Source organism: Eucyclogobius newberryi, unplaced genomic scaffold (assembly GCF_026437365.1).
Source record: "Eucyclogobius newberryi isolate DKJ021-1_F unplaced genomic scaffold, fEucNew1.0.hap1 SCAF_5, whole genome shotgun sequence".
Lineage (NCBI taxonomy): Eukaryota > Metazoa > Chordata > Actinopteri > Gobiiformes > Gobiidae > Eucyclogobius > Eucyclogobius newberryi.
In genome coordinates this window covers 31,096,872-31,121,888 of record NW_027316167.1, presented here as the reverse complement: position 1 = coordinate 31,121,888, position 25,017 = coordinate 31,096,872, and the positions used below count along the sequence as shown (strand labels likewise).

Genomic DNA, 25,017 nt, shown 5'->3' with positions numbered 1-25,017 from the left:
TAAATAAGAATGAACAAATGTAGGGATGCACCACTTTGGAAGGTTTAGGCCAATGTATTACTTCATAGGTCCACATGTTGCTTTTTAGCCAGAATATAGACACATTTGAAAATGTTTTTATTGTATTTTTTATTTTGGGTGTTTTTATAACGGTTACATTTAAAAAAAATCTGTGTCCTCATGGTGAGCAGGCTTGCATCACCACAAACCTGACTCGTACTTGGCTTGTTTCCATGTAAATGTTGTTCCTCTGGCTATAATATTCCGCAGTAGAGCATAAATCATCATTGAGAATGCTTCAAAGTATGATTCATCCCTAAAATGTCTTTAATTATCAAAAACGCTTAATCTGTTTCATTAGTAGATTAGCAAAACCATTTACCATCTGCTTGTCCTTTCTCTGTAGTTCTCCTCCAGACCTGAGAGGGGGCCATGTTGGTGAGCATTGAGGCGATTAGCTCTGCGGCGTGCTTTGCGGCGAGCTCCTGTCCGAGATTCTTCTGGTCGGCGTGGAGAGTAATGTTAATCAGCTTCTCCTCCAGCTGTGGCTGCAGTGACACCTCCTGGACTCCAGAGGGCAGCAGCTTCACCGGGACAGAAGCCCAGGGAAGAATTTTGGACGAATGGGTCCAGCAGCTCGGTAATAAGTCCTCCCAACTCAGCGCCGGGGGGCTGGAGGAGGGTGAGGGTGCTGTGGACAGACATGCACTGTAATTACTGCAATATTAAAGAACACATATTATGCATCTGTATTGGCCTTTAAACAAGCTCTTGAGTGTCTTTTCTTTGGCGTCTCATGTGTTAGAACTTAAAATAATGCCTATATATGGAAAAAACACATTTCTTTCCATCTGATACACTGAGATTTGGTGTTAGCATGTCGTCTACTGGCAGAAGTCGGAATGAACTATGAATGTAAGGCTCAGAATGAGTGGAGAGGATTTATGGACTTCAGGGGAAAATTCAAATGGAGAATCATTTGAGGCTCGAAGCGACATAACCTCATACACAGGATAAATTAAATAAAAATGTGACAAGTTAAATACAATTTCAAGAATGTTTTTAATTAGGCAACATTATAAGGCTCGGAAAAGTAAACCTTGCATAATATGTGTCCTTTAAGTTTAAAATGTGTGGTTTTTTATATACAATTCCTTTGCATTCAATTATCAACTTGTTGTTGATCAGCACACATAAAAAAAGGTAAAAGTAAAAACAGAACACATTGGATTTACCCCAATCTGCTGTCAAGTACACCTTTCGTTTAGTTCTCTACCCAAAGTTAAAACAAGTTTAATCCATGAATTATTTGGGATACTTAGCAAATAATTCAAATCTGTATTTGTAAATATCTGTAATATGTAACAGTGCCTTGAAAACCCTTACACATAATTCCACACTGATCCTATCCTTGCTCCTTCACTCCCTACGGCTCATTTTATGACAGTATTGTTGTTTGTACTACACTACTACATTACATGAGTTACTATCACTTCTTCGCTCACCTTTAACACTGCTGTTCTTCCCGATCAGCTGCAGAGTGAATATATCAGAGGCGGGCCCCGCGACGCACTTGTACACGCCCACATGCTCCGGTGCCAGATGCTGGATCTTCAACGCCCCGGACTTGGTAAAACTCATCCCTCTGGAGGCGGTAATGGCCTTCCTGTCTTTGTACCAGCTAACAGAGGATTTGGGGAAGCTCTCGACGGGACAGCGGATGATCAGAGAGGTGCGGGGGAGGAGGTAGGAGTGCCCCCCGATGGTGAGCTGCAGCCGGTTTACCTTTTGGGTTTGGATGTAGATGGCGTGGCGGCTCAGGAGTGAAGGGCACCGTTTCACATGTGGATCGTAGGCTTTGGTGGGTCGTTTGACTTGCCTCTGCTGGTTTCTGATTGGGTAACGCAGCGGGGCCAATGGCTGCATCGCTTTCTTTTGCTCTGGTTAGAAAAGGAAAAACAACAAGCAGAAGTATGACATTTAAGAGATATTTTTAACCGTGCATTTAACCAGTTCTTAAAATAGTCCTTTTTGAGGGTAATGTTTGATCATCTGCATTATTACTTACTAAATGTGCCAGGAACTTGACTCGGCATTAAGGTGCAATATAAAACAATGCATAATTAAATAATAATCTAAAGAATCAAATGTGGCGTGCATAAATTAAGAATTTACTAATAAAATAAAGTAAAAAATAAACTTGTCTCGGTATGTACACAGATATTTACACAAAAATGTACAGGTGGTCGGAAAGTGAAGGCAGAAAGTGAACAGTGCATGAATAGTATTGGTTGAATAATTGTTAAAGTGACACAGCGACTCAGGCCACGGCGTGAAAGACCTTGCTGAGGGTAGTGTAGCAATGCCCTAGCGTGTTCTGCTCTCTGGTCGGGACTTTAATAAACTGTCTGTGCTTTGGCTTCTTTGGCATGGCTGAGATTCCCCTTGTTAAAATCGCCCAGGATCATAAACATGGAGTCCGAGAAGGTCTGCTCAAACCCTGGTCTGCGTGCCGGGCCTCCTGCACGTTTGCACTCGGTGGGATGTAAACAGCGGCCAGAATAAATGAGGCAAACTCACGTGGAGAGTAGAATGGTTTACAGCTAATGAAAAGATATTTCAGAGCAGTGTTTGGAGACCACAGTCACATCTGAAGACCAGGCGTTGTCAACACATGTCTGTAAAAACAGACTCCTCCGCTTCGTGTTTTCCTTCGGAGAGATCCCTTTGTCTGTGCGAGAGGATCATCCCTCCAGCTCCACGGCACAGTCCGGGACCGACCCGCTGAGCCACGTCTCCATGAAGCACAAAACAGGAGATGAAGAAAAGTCTCTGTCTCGTCTCATCAGCAGCGCCAGCTCATCCAGGTTGTTGGAAAGTGAGTTCACGTTAGAAAGATAAATCCCAGGTAAGTGCGGACGTGTGCTCGTTTTCCTCGTATCCACTCTTTTGAATACTGCTCAATATTGTAAATTGATCATATAGCATGCACTAATGCATTATTATAATAACAAATATATAATATAATAAAAAGACCTTTAACTGAAACAAAACAAAAACGAACAATAAAAATAAATGATGATTAATTTGCATTCAATCTAAAATATTATAATTCTTGCAAACATGACATTTCCCAAATGAATTAATCCCAAATAAAATGACTCTTGATATGCTAATATTGTACTGAATAGTTCATTATGCTTCATTATTTCTTCGAGTCCACAAATGTTGTTGAAGACTGATTCACTTTTGAAAGTATAATCACAGTCATATCTCTGGTGCTGACCCAAAGCAGAGCCTCCGCTGCTCTCATTAGCATTACATTAGCAGCTGCTGTACTTTCACACTCACACAGGAAGTGTCTGTGCGCTATATAAAGCTCAAATAAGACCAGCTGCCATTCCAAATTCAAACCGTAATCCCTGGACAATTTACGTTCAAAGTGGGAACAGGATCTGAAGGTAAGGAGTGCATCAAAGCCTCGTGGGTAATTTGTACCATAATGTGTAGAAATATGGCAGTTCAAAGCTACTATCTTACCCTGTCAACACCACCATAGTCCCACAAATACAATGACAAACAGAAGCCAGTGCGTCCTGTTGTTGCGTCCTTAGGCAAGACATTTCACCCACTTTGCCTGTGTATGAATGTGGTGTGTGATGGTGGTGGTCTACCCCAGGGCAGCCATGGCACTACAGTAGAAGCACCACACTTTTATTTACGTTTTATTCACTACACCCCTAATAATTCGTACTAGACCTGACCTGATTTAGACTTGGTATTGTTCTGTTTTTGGCCTGTTTTTGCCCTGGCTTTGTCCTGGATCTGGTTATGGTACAGCATACTTTGACTAGACTCTTCCACAACCAGTGCAACTCGTCAGGAGCAGAGATCTGGTGCAATACAGAGCACTCAGGGGCCCATCTCAAAACTGGAACTTGGCTTGGCATCTTTTAGGGTTGGGCCGGTTGGGTCTTAATTTAGCCTGATTCGGTTTTAAACCTAGACAATCTGATTTAACACTGGGGTTTGACTTGAGTTTTATATTCTAAGACTCATATTTAGGCTTTGGTTTATGATAATTTAGTGCTAATTTAAAGGTCGGCTATGTATTCATGCTAACGGTTTTAAAAAGTAAAATCAAAACTGAAGCTGTATTTTAACCTGAAGATAAAGGACACATCCAAGTGTTTCTCCTTCTTGGTTCATAGACGGGCCATAGCTCTTAGTCAGAAGAACCTGCATAATTCCAGCCTCACTGATCTGCAGAGGCCGCACTAGCTCTGATTCATGACAGGTGCAGGTTGTGGGCGTTCAATAGTGACCGTTTAGATCAAAGAGAGAGGACGCAGACATTTAAACGCACTGGATTTTTTTGAAAGTTGCAACACAAACAAGACACAAACAACTTCTTGGTCATCATGTCCAATGTTTTTTTGTCGTAATTAAGAACAAAACAACATTACAATTGCTATCAGTAAAAGCATGATTTGGTGGCATCTGGGGACATAGATTGGTCATGTTTATATAAAAATTAACATTTATTCTTTGCATTGCTGGACATGTGTTGGTTTAGTCCTTGGTAAGTTTTTTAGACGCAGTTTTGATTTAGTTCTGGTTTACCCTGATTAATCCTGGTTTAACTCTTATCAATCACTTTTGGCTTAGTCCTGGTTTTAACCTGTTTTAGATTCACCTTTAACCACATGTGTTCAGCCCTGGTTTAGCCCTGGCCTTGCTCTCATTAAGACCCTGCTAATCTCACTTTGGTCCCGGTTTAGACCTCAAAGTCATCTAAAGTTTGAGAACTGCCGCAACAGAGAAAGCAATCAGCGTTTAAAGTTGTGTATCAGCAAGGCCGCCCTTTGTCCCATCTCTCGGCTTTTCCTGTCCCATTAACAAGTCCCTGAGCTCTCCGACCTCGGCTGCCATTGTGAAGCAGGAAGAAAAAGAAAAAAAAGAGGCTCCAATCGGCTCGGTGTTAGCCATTCGAAAAAAATCTGGTACCTGAGAAAAATAAGCCATTTGTCAGAAACATAGCGCAAGTGTTCTATTAAACTAAGCCTCCTTTTGTAGTCTGTGAATTTTGGAGAGTGCACGGCTGGTTGATCTGATAAATGCCAGCAAAGCCCCAAAAGCACTGTTTCTATTACGCGTTTGTGTTTCACAAAGCTTTTGTAATGAATCACTTGTAGTTCAGAGGAATTCTGGTGGTTACAAAGGGAAATAAATGTATAAAAGGGAGGAAAGGACCATGAACAGGGAGATAAGTCAGCAAGAAGTAAAGGATAAAACATACAGTAAAATGCCAACATTTAAAGCATTTTTGAAATATTTTATGTAAGAAAAAGACGTCACAAGCAACTTCTGTATTTGTTAGATAAATAATGCTCGAGACCGAACTTTAAAAAAGTCAGATCAAATGCTGCTTTACAACTGGTAAAGACAATCGTCACATTATTAGTGTCAGAATGAACACAAAGTTCAGCATTAAGCATCTTAGAATTTCCATTAATTTAACATGAGGCGCATTGAAAAAGATTTAAGGTGGATAATATGTGCTTGCATTTTATTTTGTTATTTGTATTTCTTGTTCTGTGTTTTATTTTTAAAAACTGAAAGAAAAAGTATTTTTATTATTTATCACGGTATAAAATACATTAATAATTAGAGTTCCTATTGTTATCAGTTTTTTTTGTCTGACTGCAATGTGCCACTTTATATATTATATATATTTTATTGTTGTTGTTATTTAGTTAGACATTAAAGTAAGTACTTTATCTTTTTTTTAAAATGTTATTTACTTATCCTCACCTTGACCATATTTATCCAGACTTGGACTGACACAAACCGTAAACTGCCTCGTGCATTTGGCCGTCGAAGCAAAATATTCAGAACATTCCAGTCTGAAATCCACATAATCAACTCTAATTGTATTATTTTTTTGCCGTGTGTAAGTTTTGTGTGAGTGGGTTCTTACTGGGGCAGGCCATCATGTGGCAGGTGCGTATGAGCGGAGGTAAGGACAGTCCGGAGCACTTGTCCCAGGTCAGAGTGAGGAGCTGGTCTGGGGCGCTGAGCTGCTGACACTGCAGCTCTCTGCGCTGGACTCCCAAACCACAGGAGACCGAGCACTGACAACACAAAATAAACTATTTAAACCACACAACAGGAGAGCTTCTGTCAATGTCCAAAAAAGCACTTTATAAGTTTGATGTATTATTAATATGACGACGACGACGACGACGACGACGACGATGATTATTCTTTTTTTTCATTGTGTAATGTATTCATTTGAACATTTTCTTATAAATCATTACCTTTTTAAGAATTTGCTAACTTTCTGGCCATTATGTGATGTTAAGTTGTGGATTTTATTTATTCGTGTTATAGTCTGAGCAGAACTTTGGTGACTTTGTGTTGGTAAAATGTATTATTAAAACAAACTAATGACTAAATAAAATAATGTTATGTCTATTAAATGAAATCAAGTGCTAAATGGTCTCAGCTGGACACATGTACAGTACATTTAGTACATTTATTCGAACATGATCTGGTGGAGTGTATGTTCTTAAATTGATCTATTTTGTATTCAATCAATTACCGGTACTATATTTTTATCTGTCAAAAATAACTTGGAAAAACAAGCGTTCCTACAGTAAATAAGTATAATGCTCTACTATGGAACATTCTAGGCAAAGTAAATAACATGTCCATGGAGACCAACAGGTTAAGGCTGCACAAACACAAAAGTAGGACAATGCAATCATTGATAACAAACTAAATATAAAAAATTATACCAAGGTTCGTCTTCTAATATTCTCAAATGAAAATGTCCCTTATTGAGTATAATTCAGCCTAAATTTAGACTCTGTTTTGTCCCTGTTAAGTATTATTTTTTTACAGCGTTTGACAACAGTTATTGAATCAAAAGAATATTAAATATCACTGTAGAAAAAGCTTCAGTTGTAGTCATCTGGACTCAGTTAGAAAAATTAGACGTTTCGACTCTCATCCAAGAGTCATTGTCAATAAAAGAATTTAGGTCGAGAACTCCGATATTTGTATTATTCTGTGGTAAGTCCAGCCCATTGGGCGGAGCCTTCCTGAAGTGGAAAGGCTCCGTAGTCCAGATGACTACAACTGAAGCTTTTTCTACAATGGAACACGCCTGGACGAATGAGGGATTACACCGACATTAAATATCACTATAATATCGTTATCGCAGAACTTAACAGCAATATCGCAACTGTATTTAATATTGTGCTGCCCTAAAGCAGGTGGCGCACCCTCCACCAGAAAAGATGTACAGTGCACCTTTTCATTCATGGCTTCCAGCTTCTTGTTATTTGCAAAATTTGTATTTTAAATTGTAAATCACAGTGGCAAAGGTCATTTCTTATCATTCTGAAACCCATGGAGAAACAGTCAATGCCACCGTAGTTTCGGGGTATTCTTTAACACCTCGCTCACCTTGCCCCAGTCCCCTGCTCTGATGAAGGGGGCACAGTCGGTGTTGGCGCAGGTGCGGGTGCTGTCGGGCGGCTCGGCTCCGCACTCGCTGTCCCTCAGAGTCCTGTAGGCCCCGGTGGACAGCAGCTGTTTGCATACGACCTTACGAAACTGCACCCCTCCTCCGCACGACTGGGAGCACTGGGGGCATTTAAAGATGGATTAGAATTACAGGGTTCTATCTGCGTCGTGGGCGGTTTAAACGTTCGGACCGCTCGCACGGCACAATGGAACAGGGATATTGTTTTAGCTCAAATAAACCTAAATGAAAAATTCACTAAACCCTGCAATGTTTTGATAAAGTACAAATATTCAAAACATCAGCTAGAGCCCTATAATTTGCATGACTGTTTTGTAAAATATAAAAGCCCTGAATAAGTAGATTAAATTAGCAAGAAATAACTGATAATGAGATGGATGTCATCGAGTTCAGTTGAAAGCAGTATTTTCAACAGAGTCCACATTAGTTTGGCCTGAATGATTTTGGGGACATTTTTGCAATTGTAATCTTTGATTATGTTTAAAAAATCAGGCACATTTTAAACACACACAGAAACATTTTGCGAGAACATTAGAATATGAACAGTTAAACTAAAAAAATAATCAATAAAAGGTCAAAACAGGAAGGTTATTCTTATTAAGACGTAACACTTTTCATCCAGCCTTACTACCTGTAGAAATATCTTTTAAACTGGAAGTAGCACATTCTAAAAACTAAAGTTGCACAATGTAACTTTTCTGGAGGATGGTCAGCAGACTGCTTGTTTCTACAGAGATGTTGAATGTTCCACACTTTTGTTTTTCTTTTGTTTGCTTTTTTATAGCAAAAAAAAAATACCTATGGGTGGGCAATATTGACAAAATGAATATCTCAACTATATATATTTTTATGACTTACCTCAAATATATTCTGACAATATTTCAACAATGTCTGTCTTACGAATGTGCTTAAATGTAACTTTTATTTAATCAGATCTTTTTGAGGTAGTTTTTACTATAAGTTTTGATTAAAGATTATATGTATATTATTTATTCAAATTCACATTTAAAAAAACAACATCATCAATTACTCATAATGTCTCCCAATAAATGTATCGTTGTAATTTTAGGAACATTCCAGGCAAAATATTTACATGAAGACAAGCGCAGAGAAAAGTTACATGGTGCATCTTTAAGCAATCTATTGTCAAACGTCTATTGTCCCCACTGTTCCTTTTTCATCCAGTTGTAATTACACCTAACACCTGACCTGAAAGAAAAGTCACCACAGAAGAAAAAGGCACACACTAATATTTGATCGGACAGCCTTTAGCTTTGTTTCAATAAGCATCTGCAATATTAAAAGATTTCATTCATTCCAGTGTGTCATTATTTCTTACACAGATCTTATATTGGTGATGGAGAGAGTGACCACTGCACAAAACCTTCTCCAGCTCGTCCTAAACACTCTCTGGGGTTCAGATCGGGAGTAGATTAGTTTCTGCTTCTCCTTAGATGTTTTCTCTGCTCGATGCCAATGATTCGACTCTTCTTAAACACACTGACATCTGCTCCATGACCACGGGATTCGTCTTTCCACATGCCACTGGGTTTAAATACTGTGTTGCAGCTGAAAGATCATCACTCGCAGCACTTCCAGAAGGAGAACCTACTGTATTTGCTTGGTTGAATTCAAGTGGTGACTTTTCTTTTTTGGTCAGGCAGTGTAGGAACAAAGCAATATGCAAAGTAATACCTTCACAACAAAAGTGTTTGTCCCACTTTAAAAGAAAAAAGAACCAAACTGAACGAGGCAGCTGCGTGTACCTGCTGCCAGAGCCCGGTGTCCCAGGCGGGGGGGCAGTCCAGCTGGTTGCACGGCTGGAGGATGGGGGGTTTGAAGTCCTTGCACTGGTCCTCGGAGACGGTCAGGACGTCCCGGAGGTCCGCAGACAGCAGCTTCATGCAGAACACACTCCGGGTCTGGATGCCCACTCCACAGGAGGAGGAGCAGGACGTCCACTCGGTCACCTCCCATCTGCAAAACGGACACAGAAGAGAGCGTTACGAGGGGAAAGTCTGGGTAACATGCAGTGGGATTCAAACTGTATACTCAAGTAAAAGTACAGCTTCAGGGTTAAAGTTTCTCTATGTAATTTGTTTTGCTCCAGAACAGATTGTGTTGTAAAAGCAGTTGTTAGGGTCAAAATGGGACCACTGTGCGCGGCCTGCATCTAATTATAGAGCGTTTAATTATCACACATAAAAACAGGAAGTGCGCTGTTAGCATGCTAGTTGCTGTTAGGTTGAGGACCAAACTCGCTCTGGTTTCTGAAAGATGGGAAAAGCACAAATAAACTCATCACAGTGAATCATTGTGAGGATCGGCAAACGTGAGAAAGTGAGGAATATGTTTGGACTAATGCGGCAGCTATAATAAAGCACAATTGCTGCTGCACACTAAAGTAAAAGAAGAAGAAACATACTCCTCAGGTACTAGTTGCTATTCAGGTTTATAACAGAGTTTTATGAAAAACTTAATCAATTAAACTTTAATTTTTTAACAGCATTCTGTGATTTGTGTTTGTTGGTGTAACTTCTATGTTATGCAATGTAATGAAGTACAAGTACTTTTACAAAAATAAATCTTCTAAATTACAGTAATTACTATTGTTATTAAAAATGTGTTATTTTCCTTTGGTACATGGCATCAACATCAATCAACTATTTCCGTTATATCAATCACTTTTTTCTCATTAAAAACAAATAAAGTATTATATTTTTTTAATTTCATGAACATAAACCAGCCAGACTTTTAATCCGTGCCTTTTAAACAAAAAACATACACTTGATGCCTTCAAAGTCTGACTTCGCCTCCAAATCTGCTTTCGCCGTCTCAGAATTGGCTTTAAACCTCTCGATCAAAAAGAAAAGCTGAGTTGAAACGATTGGATCTCGATTCTACTTCAATTTTGATCAACTTTAAAGTCCAAACCATCGTACTGAGAGATTTATTTTATTCATGATTTTTAGAGAGTGCACAGAACTTGTTATGATGTAAAATGCCACTCTCTGGCTAATTACTCATTGCCTTTTGTTATTTTGTTCCCTGCTGTGTTTGTTTTTTCGGAAAATTACTTCAAACTGTGCACAATTAGAGTATAACTTCATTTCATTGACTTACATTGAGCAAACCAGTATACAAACCATTGCTTCTCATTGAGGTCAGATCATTATGGAATTGCCTTCATGCTTGAACAATGACAGATTTGCCATTACAACACAACTAGCTAATTACACATTGATTATGTTTTATGCATATTTGTTTATGGATCAAGAGGTCACACAGTATCGGATTGGTATTCGTTTTGTCAATATTTACAGAAATAAATGAAATAAATATATACATTTAAAAGTATGAATTAATACAAGCAAAAAAATAAATAAATAAAAATGAATTCACACAAGGTCCATTAAACAAGTCCCATTCGTCAAATGCATGAAAAATTTGTAAATTTCCAGGTTTAGTCCGTATGTGATTTTCTTCAATTGTACCTATGTCAGTTATAGTGTCAGTTATAGTGTCAGTTATAGTGTCAGTCCAGTCCTTAAATCGTCACAGTTTCTTGAATACAATGAAAAGGCTGTTGGGACAAAAACGACAACTAGAGAAAATATAAACCAGCTACATTTGATTAATCAACGAGTAGGGCTAACAATTATTTCAGTAGTCGACGACTAGTCAGCGACTAGTCACTAGTTGCAAAATTGTTTTTTGTTTGACATTTTTGCCACCGTCTGTGTGATAGAAAGGTCTTCCAAATGGGACTATGGTTATTTTGTCTTTATTGTCGACAAGCCACAGCACATCACAATAAGATCAAAGTCACAATAAAACGCTTGTGATTGAATAGATGTAAGATGTAGATCAGTGCTACTCTTCATTTATTGAGCCCCGGATTACTGGACTTAATGACTACAAACCTGTGGCACTGACGTCAGTAGTCATGAAGTCATTTGAGCGCTTGGTATTGCAGACGAGGCCGTCAACCTGGCACTCCAACCTATGCCAGAATGCTGTTTGTGGACTTCGGCTCGGCATTCAACATCATCCTCCCTGCTCTGCTCCAGGACAAGCTCCACCTGCAGGTGGATCACTGACTTCCGGACTGACCGGACGCACTGCGTGCGGCTGGGGAAGAATGTGTCAGACACTCGGACTATCAGCACAGAAGCTCCACAGGGCTATGTATTTTCTCCTCTGCTCTTCTCCCTGTACACAAACTGCTGCACCTCCAGCCACGATTCCATAAAACTGATCACATTTGCTGATGACACCACGCTCATCGGGCTCATTTCGGACGGGGATGAGTCTGCCTACAGGAGCGAGGTGGACCGGCTGGTGTCCTGGTGCAGCGGTAACAAACCTGGAGTTCAACGCCCAGAAGACAGTGGAGATGATCGTGGACTTCAGGAAAGTCACAGCCCCCCAGCCCCCCCTCACCATGACAGACTTTCCGCTTCCTCGGCACCACCCTCACCAAGGACCTCAAGTGGGAGCCTTCCCACCATCACCGTGTGGTACGCTGGAGCCATAGCCAGGGACAAACAGGGACTACAGCACATTGTGCCTCTGCTGAGAAAGTGATCAGCTGCAGACTTCCATCTCTGCAGGACCTGTACGTCTCCAGGGCTCTGGGACGAGCAGGTCGGATCACAGTCGACCCTTCTCACCCTGGACACGGACTATTTGAGCCACTCCCCTCAGACAGGAGGCCACTCCCCTCAGGCAGGAGGCCACTCCCCTCTGGCAGGAGGCCACTCCCCTCTGGCAGGAGGCTACGGTCCATCCGGACCAGAACCTTCCGCCACAAGAACAGTTTATTTCCCTCTGCTGTTGGACTCATAAACACTTCATTGTTTAATGTTGCACCTTAACGTAGAGACAAGTTCCTATGTTTGCAAACTGTGCTCAATGACAATGATGTCAATGTTGAAGTACTACCAAAGGAAACACTTGGCTTTTGGAGGACCTAAATAGGACCTAAATATTTTGGAAGATCTAAATAGGCTCTGAAACCGGACAATTCCAGCTCTAAATTTGTTTCTCTAAACTACATTTCCATCCAAATTCATTGCTCGCTTGCCTAATGCATTTTGAGCATTTTAAATAATCACCACAACTTTCAAACCCCAGTGTGAGGTTTACTGTCACATTAAAGCGTACAAACTGTGCATGTCCTGTTTTGCGATGAATAAACCGCCCTCTTATTAGTTGCAGACAGTGATTTTACATACATATTAATACATATATACATATGCATATGTACTGGAGCAAGAATAAAGTCCACCGTTATTTTACATTCTATATTAAAGGAAAGTCAGTGTAAATTGATAAAAAAAAATGTTCCTGTGAGTGAGTGTTGAAATAAATACTTTCAACTAAACCACAAAATATTTTAAATGGAGGCAGGACTCGTTCCACATCAGAGGAGTGTCTCTTCTGATCATTCCAGGCAAACAGCAGGTGATGAAAAGAGTCTGCATTTTTAGTCGAGAAAACCCGAGCGACATGATCAAATGTGTGCTCAAACAAACTGCCTTCAGCTGGTGATAAAAGCCCAGATATCTGTCAACAGCAGGGGAGCAGGAGGACACAAACAACATGAAACCAAGGATTCATGACAGATCTGACCCTTTACATGCACCAAACACAGGGATTACAGTATATGCATTTAGAAAGCTGTTTAAAGTGATTATGTTCATAGCATTGACTTCTTCACCAGGCTTATAATCAGAAGCAGAGGCAGAAAAGTGAACAGTAATCACAGGCTAGGAACTTGCTTTGGTGATTCGGTGCAACATACAACGATGAACAATAATATAGCAAAATATATCAAATCAAATAAGGCATGCATTAAAGAGATAATAGATAATATGAAGAAGACCTAAAAACACTTCTTTTACCAGATTTACAACTAGATCTTATTTTAAGTGTAAATTGTAATCAACACTTTCTGCTCTCTGGTTAATTAATCATCTTGATGAGAAGCAAATCAAAATATTTAAAGGTGCAACATAGCCTAAGTAACATTTCCAGTGTAGGGTTCACCAGGATATGTTATGTTTTTTGTCTGGAATGTTCCACAGTATGGCATTAAACTGAAGACAAGCAAGTGACACCATCATTAAGGGAGTTTAAGTGTAATTAGCGTAAGTTAAAGGGTTCAAGGTAAAGCAAGAACATCTCCATGAAGACATGCAGGTGCAATATACCCACCTGAATAGTCACACAGTGCACCTTTAAACGCTTTGGACATTTTGTACATATGGTTCAGTAAGACAGAAAAATAACCATATTATCCAGGAATGAAACCCAAGCCCTTCTAACAGTGCGATTAGTGTATTCACCATTATATGTCCTGTCATGAAGAACAAAGAGTCGCCATTTTTTGACTTTCTTTGAGCAATGAAATAAACCCATTATACTGTATTTTATTGTAAGATCCTTGATAGGAGCGGCGTGTCATTATATCTGAGCTCTTTCACGCACAATTCCTCTGACAGGTGAAAAGAACATGGCCGACAGCTGAGGCTTTCACCACAGAAATGCATCCTCCCGTAATCATCGGCGGGGGCCATTTTGTTCCAATTGCCACTCTATGGCGTTTTACTGTGATCATCGAGTGTTTCAAGTTTACACATCGAGGTAATGGCAGTGCTCTGAGGTGCTCTGGCTGTAAACAAAAGGGTATAATAAAACTGTCTTCACTTTCTTGCTGGCACTGATGTGAAAAAACACTATTTGCATTGCTAACATTTAAATAGATGGATAGATAGATGACTCTTCCCCTGATTTCCCTTCTCTTATAAGGATACATTACACAGTCTAATTGCTTTACGTATAATGATTTCTCCATTCTGTCCGTGGAGCAGCACAGGTAATGTAAAAGGTCCCACACAGTTCTTGTTTCTTGATGTTTTGCCTGGTAAATAATGTAAAATAAATCATAAATAATGTAAATAATTATGCCGTATAGGGATGTAATGATGCCAACAGTAAAATATTAAGTTTTCTTTCATTCCTGTGGTTACTTTTCCTCCAGTTTGTGACCGGCTTTATCAAATTGAACTATCTGAAAGACAAAATAAAGTTATATGTGACAATAACAGCCAGATAAAACCATTTATTTAAATGTAAGTCTATTTTTTGGACTATAGATTTAATTAAAAATACTTAATTTAGCTTCTAAAATAGTCACGATTATTTTTTGGTTCTTACAATTATATTGTGGCCTGAATATTCAAGTTTACTGATTAACCCAATAATCTTGACATCTCTAATGCCGTAATTTATTTTATTTTAGTCTTTGGATGTTTTGTGTCTTCTTGTTAATTTGTCTCTCGCTCTGTTCATATGTAAAGTTTTGTTTAAAAAAAACAAAAAAACATTTAGATAGCTTATAATTGGTGTTTTGTTTTAAGAGTACCGTAATAATTAAAAAACTCGAATGGAGGCAATTCAGCACAGAAATATTTGTAGTTGTCATTAGAGGCAACAAAACAAAATGGTCAAGGTTCTAAAAAGTAAATTAGCCTGATGTGAGCTGGTGTTTTTCACTACGAGGCAACAGAATATAACATATAAGAACTATTTTACATCTATTAACAGAGAAGAAATTTAAATTCACTAAATGTAGTTTTTGTTGATTTTGTGTGGGTATAAACCCTATAGATAAATTCACTACCTACATTTGTATCAGTTCCATGTTGTCAGTTCTCGTGTTTACTTCATTCAGAGTACATTTAATCACATTTTTGCTTTTCCTTGAGTAATTTCTCAGTTAAAACAACTGTGGTCATGGTATAGTCCTACTTAAGACCTGGTTTAGCCCTAATTTGGACCTGAAATATTCCTGTTTGAACTTAAAAAGCCACATTTTCCTTTGGTGGTGTGTAAGACAGTTAAAGTAATTACAGTTTCTTGAATGTACTTTATACTACAGTACTCCTGACATGGCTCAAGATCATACTAAAACCAACCAGAAAAGGTCCAACTTTGTCCTATCAAGGTGATTTGTTCTCAGTATCAACACTTATTCAAGTTATCTGTGGCTTCGGCGCTGCTTTTAGGAACAATTATCATCCGGATTTAGAGTTTTTTGACATACATTTTTCACAGTAGAATATTTTCACAATCAAACCAAGCGTTGCCAAATGTGTTATCTTGATTTTTGGCTGGTGTTATATAAATATAACTTCATTTACCCATTTCTTGAAACTCCCTGCTGTTTATGCTGCGTTTATGTGACCTACTCTGTTAAGTCCCTCACTTCTCCACATTTTCTCTGCTTGTTTCGCTTCCTTCCTCACACGATTGGAACCACCTGCTGTTGTGCACGTTACGAATCACATCCTTAATTCCGCGGATTGTGGTGTAATTTAGATTGTTTAGGCGATGTTATCTGTTCTCTTCTCTCTGCTGCTGGATTCCCTGAAGACACTTTGAAGTTCCCAAACAAACACATCACCTCGTATTTAGGTTTCAATCTGGTTAGACTGAGAGAGAGAAATGCGATCTGGTTTTCTGGACGGCGAGCAAACACATCTATTAAAGTTATACAAAAGGAGAGCCGTTTTCGGAAAAGTCGGATGTAAGTCATTTAAAGTTTACACCGGTGAATAGATATCTGTTACAGGCAGCTACAGACATTTATTTAGGAGGTAAGTACATTTTAGAAAGCGTGTGTACTCCATTCATGAATAATTGTTAAGCATATTTTTTCCTATCTCCTAAAACATTTAACTGTGAAAAAAAGATATAATGGACCAAACTTTGTGCTATGTTTGGGTTTCAGCTTCTTGTTAGTTACAATATAAGAAGTCCCCAGATCAGTGGATAGTTGACCTCACATACAGCAGGATGTCATGTATGTCCAAGGTTTATTTTAGCAATGAAACACATCTATCATGTATGAATTCAATTACAAGGAAATATTCTATAGTGACAAATGGTGGACCCACGACACAAAAGGTAACACCAAAAGTGCAACTTCAAGCTAGCTTTTTACTCTTTAACACAACCTAAATATCAGTACAAATAAATGAATAATAAAAATCAGACGTAAACTGAAATAAAAGATGACCACATTGTATTGAATGAAGCCATCAGAGGTGTAGGGGGTCCTGACCTGGGGGGACACGGTTGAGGGTTGCAGATGCGGATCATTGCTGTGGGTTTACTGGACACGTCACAGAGAGAGTCGTCCACCTCGCTGCCCTGTCTGCGGTTCACACACTTCACTACGGCCGACTGTTTACCTGCACAAAACATCACATGCAGTATAACTACAGTATGAAGTTCAATGAACCCAAGAAACAAGAACTTTTTGTCAGTTTTTAGATGTTAAATTTCACTGTTAAAATAATTGTGAACTACACTGAAACAACAATGTCCAATCTGCACCTAAAGATATTTTATTATTTACTTTAATCCATAGATTTATATGGGAAGTTGTAACTTCAAGGGCCGTTTTGTCAAAAAGCATTTTTCTCACAGAAATACATAAATATAATGGGTTAAAGTAGCTCCAACATTTACACTACAATCTTGTACTTAACACGATTTTAATGGATTGTACAAAAGCATTTGTTGATATATAATTCTAAGAATGATTTCTTAAAACTCCGAACAATAAGGCAAAATGAGAAGAAATCTAAACCTGGTTCCAGAAATGTTTAAGGTTTAAATGTCCCAAATATGTGCAATTTAGGCAGTTTGAAATGAAATGCCTTATTTGGATGTGAACACATGAAGAAAAACATGTAATACATTTCTTTACATTCATTTAAGGAAGCTAAAAGAAATGTTGAATTCATTTCTGTACATACATTTTTCTATTACCTTAACTATTTTACACAGAATTGAAATATATTCTGAGTTTATGAATCTGCTGTGGCCTCTAAGCTCTGTAGTTTATAGTGTAAGTGCCCTCACCAGTGCCACACGAGGTTGAGCAGTCGGAGAAGCCTCTGTGGTCCCAGCTGTGGAGCTCTGTCCTGGGGTAATTTGGCCCCAGAGAGGCCCCTGTCCTGATGCTTCCACAGGGGCCCAGGCTGCACACTCTCTGCCTCTGGGGTCGCTCTTCTCCACACTCCTCTTCTGGAAGATCCACTTCAGTTTTAGTGAAGGACAGAAGCACCTGACACTTCAGCTCTCGAGTCTGCACTCCGGGACCACAGGAGGCGCTGCAGGGAGACCACGGCCCCGGAACGAACCTGGGAAGAGTAGAAGAACAAACAGGGCTAATACTGGCCCTTTCCCAGTGTCTACTCCTTAATATACTGTCAGTGCTACTCCCTCGCCCAATCCCCTGCCACTCGCTCAGCCACAATAGGCCCTGAACAGGTGTGTGTGACACCAGAGAGCCGCCCCACACCAGTGTAGCTCAGTGTTCATTAAGACGTTCCACCCCACAAGTCCGAAGGTTCACAAGTCCAAAGGTTCACTAGTCCGAAGGTTCACAAGTCCAAAGGTTCACTAGTCCGAAGGTTCACAAGTCCAAAGGTTCACTAGTCCGAAGGTTCACAAGTCCAAAGGTTCACTAGTCCGAAGGTTCACAAGTCCAAAGGTTCACTAGTCCGAAGGTTCACAAGTCCAAAGGTTCACTAGTCCGAAGGTTCACAAGTCCAAAGGTTCACTAGTCCGAAGGTTCACAAGTCCAAAGGTTCACTAGTCCGAAGGTTCACAAGTCCAAAGGTTCACTAGTCCGAAGGTTCACAAGTCCGAAGGTTCACAAGTCCAAAGGTTCACTAGTACGAAGGTTCACAAGTCCAAAGGTTCACTAGTCCGAAGGTTCACAAGTCCAAAGGTTCACTAGTCCGAAGGTTTACAAGTCCAAAGGTTCACAAGTCCAAAGGTTCACAAGTAGGAAGGTTCACAAGTCGGAAGGTTAACCCTAACCCTAACCCTAACCTTCAGACTTGTGAAACACCGTTTAACTGTGTAATTTAGGCATTTCATGTGGTAATGTAAGCATTTAAAATAAAATAAAAATAAAATTGTACAGACACAAATTATGCATTTATTAAAACTGGAAAAGATATTAGAAGCAATATTTAAAAGTTTGGCATCTTTTATTCACTTGTAAAATGTGAACTAAAGCTGATCTGGATCTGCACAGATCAAAGACTCAATATGAATGTCATGGTGTGAGGGATTTTAAATTTATTTCAAACAGTCAAAATATATAGAGACAAAATACAAAAACAATAGGCCATTTGGTGGAGAAAGAAGAAGTTTGAGTGCTGTACAAAGTGATGAAGAGGCCGTCGTTCAGCTGAGAAGGGGATGTCACAGCAAGTGTTTGAAGGGGACGGGGGGAGGAGCTGGTTTGGGACAGGACCAGGGGCTGGGAAATGGTTCTTTTTCCTCAGTTCCTCCTCCCTTTTCCTCCCCACCGCCATTAAAGTCTCAGTGAGGTCTCCTTCGCAGCTGAGCGGAGGTTCATTAGAGCACTTGAACGAGACACGCCCCTTTACAGAAAAAGCAGAGCCCACGAATGACACCTTAATCAAAGTTTTAAAATAAACAAATCATTTTAATACCACGGGAACATGAATGCACAAATTTGGTCTTAGTACCATTTTATCTTTCATTTACAAAACAAGGCACTAAACGTTTATTAAAAGATCTCGAGAAGGTCCCGGGTGGTTCACAACTCCAGATGGAAGTGAGCGCGAGGTGCTACTGAAGGGACAACGGTATGAACAACGCATGTGTGTATGATGTGTATTTATTGTATGGATTTCTTCTTTTTCTTTTATAGCCCTTTTATGTCTATGTGAAAAGTATTTTTAATTGCATCATATGTACAGTCGCCTAATTAATATCCTAAAGCTCAGGATCTGAAGATGGGTCCCCCAGCGCTGCACCGTGGTGGCCCCCGTGCTCCTGACAGTTTCCCCCGAGGCATACCATGGTTGACAAATGAACCTTTTGACTCAATAGCATACAAACTAACAAGCAGACAAAAAGCAAAGTTAAATCATGATTAACCGCTTCTAATTAACCGCACGCTGTCTAATATTGCACAAATATTGCCTCCTCCCACGCCGAACGTAATGTCGATTTGCCTTTCCTGGTTCCGTGTAGTCTTTGTGGACGGATGCTTTAAGTGGGCTGCAGCAGATGCTTTTTCCGTATGTTTGCCGAGCCCGGGGAGGCCACATAAAAATGCACTCTGAGTCCAGCTCCTCTGTTCCCAGCAGTGTGGGGGAGATAAGGATAGGCTTTATTAATATGAAGATGAACCAGGCAGCGTGGGTAAACAACAGCTCATAGACAGAGCGGGGGGGTCGGGGGGAGGGAGGGACAAGCTGTCAGCGAGTGTATGTTCAGTAAAAGAGATGAATAAATCAACAAAGACGCAGCAGATTAATAAATTAACTTGCAATTGGCAAGAATTCAAACAAAGACATCGACCTAAGCAAATAACCACTGTTGTGTTTGTCGCTCATGTTAAAGGTGCACTATGTAACTTTACACCTGTCATCTGCTTGTCTCCATGGAGATAGATCAGTTCATTTCAGTGCGTGTAACATTCAGGGCAAAGTGACAGCATCTCCATAGAGACAGAAAATCACATAATGAAACTTTAATTTGAGATACGCCTTTAAAAGTGAATGTGAGGTAATGATTTATTGTCTTTGAAGGAAAATGTGTTTCAAGCTCTACGTATGTAATTATGTTGTGATGTACTATAGTATTTAAAGTATACGTTGTTTTTTGGTGTGGTTTTTTTCTGTTTTTGCTGGGGATTTAGCTGATAAAATAAAATAGTATCTTATTCTTACTGTGATACTAATACTGCTGATTATTTTGAATGAATGAATTTTTCCAAAGAGACAAAGGCTAATTAGATCCATAACGCAAGTGTTTTCAGTCCAAGAGACACTCAAAAAAAATAAAAAATAAAAATAAAAGCTACGTTTATGAATCCAAACGAACCAATTTACACAAAACTGACATTTAGCTTAGACACAATTTGTCCTTCAGGTTAATGACAAAAGCAAGTAGCTGCGCGGGCCTTGAATCGTTTGTAATGACAGTAATAAAGTGTTTTTCTCACGTGGGCTCCTCGGTGGCGATGTGGCGCTCCTCCAAACCTTGGGCTTGTTTTAACCACGGCTCTCTGTCTTCCACCGGGACGGACTCTGACACAGAAAGACACAAATATCGTCACATTTAATACGTCTGGTTAAAAGTATTGTGTTAGCAGTTTGCATTAAAGTTATCCATCCTTTTGATTAACTCTTTTCTGGACACTGTGAAATGTGTTTCATACAACTACAAAATAAATACAGCAAAAAATATTTAAAAAATGAAAATAATAATGATAAAAAATAAATAAAATAAATAAAAACAAAAACAAAAACAAAAACAAAAATAAAAATGAAAATGAAAATAAATGATGAGTTCAATTAAGGCCCAGTAACTCCAATAGTCAAGTCCCATTTAGTCTAAAGTTTATCAGATTTGTCCATTTCCAAATTTTCCAATCCATTTTTTTTTCCATTTGTCTGAAGTTTATTACAATTTTGGTCCAGTCCTTGATCGTCGGTGAGGTTTGTGTCATCCGCTTCTTTGTACTGGCCTCTTTCCCAATCGCCAAAAGGGTCTGTAAACCACTGGGAGCCGTCTTACCTCTCGGCTTGTGGCAGGCGATGGGCACCAGACAGTCTTCTTTTACATGTGGTTTGGCTGATGAATCGCAGCCTCCGATATGCTGCCCCTGGTGGTCAATACAAAGAACTACGCGATACCGCAAGCCTCGGCCACAAGTCACTGTGCACTGCAATACAAGCGAAACAAAACTGAAGAAATCTGCACAATATTCACCCTGGCACAAGGGTCGGCAGTCAAACCTTATACTTTATTAACTGTACAGTTTTATTTTCACATTACTGCGGCAGAGGGATCCACAATTGTCAGTGTGAGGGGTAAAAAATATGGTCTTCTAACACATTACAGTTCCGCAGAGCGTATCAAACAATAACACAATATGGACGATTTACGTCAAAAGTCGTATGTGTAAGATTTTTTAAAGAAAATACTTTTTCTCTGTATTTCAGTCACAGCATTTTCTGTTTCTGTTCTGTTACACTTTTATCAAGTCGATGTAATCTCTCTTTTCGAGTGGTCCATGAGAAAGGTTTCAAAGGTTTAAAAAATTAAGACATTTGGCCTTTCATCTGTACGTCAGTTTCAATCTGATGAAAATGCATCAGAGCAGCAGCAGATATATTCTCCTGCTCAAAATGGTCCTGTCTTGCCCTGCTCTTGTTTACAAGTCTGACAATTACACTTTCATAGACTATTTAGGTCTGGCCAACACTTCCTCAAGAACCTCATAAGAATTTGCCTGGTTTGGTTTCTGTCACGGTCTTATGAGGCTATTGTAGACTGAGGGGAGGTCTGATCAGACCATCATTCCTATTAGAAGAACAGTGTTCTTCTTTTCTCAACACACAATTGCCTCCTTCCTTCCTTAAGACGTTTTCAAGAAAGACCTGCATAGTGTGTCGGGGTACACAAAACTGACCTGGGACCACTCCATAGCAACCCACTGTGGACAGGCAAAGGTGTTGCAGATCTGTCGCGTGATTGGTCGAGGGGAGTGGCCACACCTCCAGTCCTGGAGTGGAGACAGCTGCCCTCTGGTGTCCTCCTCCACGCACTGCACACTGCGGTCCTGCCACCCGCCCGACTCTCCGCAGGACACTGAGCAGCGTGTCCACGGACCTGCCTCCCAACTGACAACAACAACAACAATTACTGACTTAATCATGTGCAATACTCTGACATAATGCCAATCATATTGGTGCAATATTCTCCGTCCATATAACTGCTGTAAATAAGACTGTTACTTTTGTACTACTATTATTATTATTATTTTGTCACTTTTAATTAAGAATATAAGAGGTTTTTTATAAGAACTTTGCTATTAAGACAGTTTTTTTTTTAAAGCTTTCTATAAGTTCTGTTCTTTTACTTCTGTACCTACTTGTGTTGCAACACTGAAGAGAAATAAAGGCGTATCTTTATCTTAACAACAACAACAACAACAACAACAACAACAACAACAACAACAGTTTGACTGAGATACAAAGACGTACGGTGGAACTTTTTCTGCAACTGCATTTGAATTTACTTTGGGATCATTAAAGTATCGATCTGCCCATCTGTCTAACATTATAAACATACTAGTACTTTTTCTTGTAAATGAGTAAAAAAAAATTGAAAATAATCTTTTTTTTTTTTTTTTTACCATATAATACCAAATAATAAAAGAATTTTGGATTTACACTTACCTTTTGTAAATATTGTCCATCTAAGCCTTCAGTCACAATATTTCAAACTTTTTTGGGTAAAAATATATTTAAAAAGTCTGAACTTACAATAGATATAATTGTTTGTCTAGACAATTAATCAAATATATTTTGGATAGTCTCGATTCCTGTGCTGTCCTTAAACTGTGCTTTGCAATTTCCTCACTGTGGGACAAATAAATGTTCTTTTAACCTATCTTAAAATCAGACCGCTGCGCAGTCTAAATCTAATAATAAAGTATTTAATCTTTCGCCAAGCTAGAAGTAAGAGCCGAAAGCGGTGCTCTGATTGACTGCACTTTGGAGGTTTGCCTCAGCTTCACTTTATCCTCTGAAAAAACCTGTTCAAAAGCCGTGCACGTGCTTAGAAAGTTCATGCATACAAATATTAACGAGGTGCCAAAGGGTTTGTGAGGACAAGGAATAGGTATTTATTCTTTTATTTGTTGGTTATGATTTATATATAAGTAAGTAAGTAAATTTTATTTATATAGCACCTTTCACAGACAGAGGTCACAAAGTGCTTCACAAAACACAGAATAAAACAATAAAAACACAAAAAACTTACAGTAAACAATACAACAATATACAGTAAAATCAGTCCCTAAAACAAGTGCATTTAAAAGGCTTGACTAAATAAAAAGGTTTTAAGCTGACCCTTAAAAGCAGTAACTGAGTCCAGTGACCGTAGGGGGAGCGGAAGATCGTTCCAGAGTTTGGGGGCAACAGCCTGGATGGATATGGATATGGAGATATATATATATATATATATATATATATATATATATATATATATATATATATATATATATATATATACACATGAAACAGCAACAAAACAACCCTAACATATTAAATTGTATAATAATTAGATCAAAGTGTGTGAAAATGCACATTTAAGCTGTTCTGTTCCAGTCATTTTTAGGTTCTGTCAGATATATTTTGTATTGCGATCACTCACCGAGGCAGTGGCTGAAAGTGATCATAGGGCATCACCTCTTTGAATCCATCGCTACGGGAGACACAACAAAAACAAGTTTAAGAGTTTAAGGTTAAATAAGGTTTATCCAGCGCAGAAGGACATGTGGACAGCGCCTCCTGGATTGCTGACGGAGCACTATTCTGACATCTACGCTTATTTTGCGAACACCTTAGATTTAAAATGCCAATCAAGCATTTCAGACCAACATCTTTAGCCTATTGATCCGGCTCCACATCGATCCAGGGTTCTGGAGTTAATAAACTGTTCACGTTTTGTTTTTTGCTGGAAGCCAAAAGAAAAGCCGAGGATTTGGACAGTGAGCGGTCTGAGCCTGGGGCAGAGTCAGATGGCGTCAAGGTTAAGTCTTGGCGCGAGGTGAGGTCAACCAATCACAGGCCATTTCAGAGCTGTGATAATAAAATAAAATAAATTAAATCATAAAAAAAAAAAAAAAAATAAATAAATAAATAAAATAAATAAATTAAAAATAAATAAATAAAAAAAAAAAAAAAAAAAAAAAAAAAAAAGAAAGTAATTTCCAAGCGACAAGCAGAAGGCGGACCCACCAGCAAAAACATACGTCATGCGCCTTTCATTAAATACTTCTAGATCCCAGGGCAGGACACTTGCTCACATCAATGTTAAGATCAGATACAGAGTCAATACTATCCAGGGTTCGTTGTGTTCAAAACAAAAAACTGAAGATGATGAGTGAATGACATCATTTTTTCCACCCTAAATGGACCACTGGTGATGGTGGCGTACCTCTCGGGACAGGGCTCCTCGCTGCACTCCCTCAGTCTGGGCGTGGGTTTGGTGTTTTCAGGGAAGTTGGTGCAATGGTGCTCCGGGACGCTCTGGTTTGAGCGGATGTCCACGCACTCGGCTGAGTTTAACTGGTAACCTGGCAACACAGTTGCAAAATTTAGCAATTTTCAGCAAAATTTAGCAATTTTCAGCAAAATTCAGTGCTGTAAATAAAGGAAAAACGTTTTGACAGGCAAAATTAAATTTGGGTTGTTTTGACTCATTATGATAATATAATCTTTTTCTATACTATGATATATATTTAATATCTACAATGAAGATAGCAATTACAGATTCCATCAAACATAAATTACTTGTTTTAAGATTAATTTTTAATGGTTATACTT

General features: G+C 39.1%; 1 protein-coding gene and 1 long non-coding RNA gene across 2 annotated transcripts in view; both read right to left on the bottom strand.

The window, feature by feature from the left end:
- The window catches only part of LOC140381380 (uncharacterized), a 355,558-nt gene extending 343,552 nt beyond the window's left edge, over positions 1-12,006 (bottom strand). Inside the window, exon 1 of the long non-coding RNA XR_011931244.1 lies at positions 11,919-12,006. This is a non-coding gene — a long non-coding RNA (uncharacterized lncRNA). The remainder of the gene's footprint in view (positions 1-11,918) is intronic.
- Positions 12,007-20,617: 8,611 nt separating this feature from the next.
- adamtsl3 (ADAMTS-like 3) overlaps positions 20,618-25,017 on the bottom strand; it is a 194,906-nt gene continuing 190,506 nt past the window's right edge. The window contains exons 10-14 of the mRNA XM_072465424.1: positions 24,629-24,767; positions 23,843-23,893; positions 22,095-22,305; positions 21,197-21,344; positions 20,618-20,706 (exon numbers count right to left, since the gene is read on the bottom strand). Coding sequence (XP_072321525.1) covers positions 20,618-20,706; positions 21,197-21,344; positions 22,095-22,305; positions 23,843-23,893; positions 24,629-24,767 — 638 coding nt within the window. The remainder of the gene's footprint in view (positions 20,707-21,196; positions 21,345-22,094; positions 22,306-23,842; positions 23,894-24,628; positions 24,768-25,017) is intronic.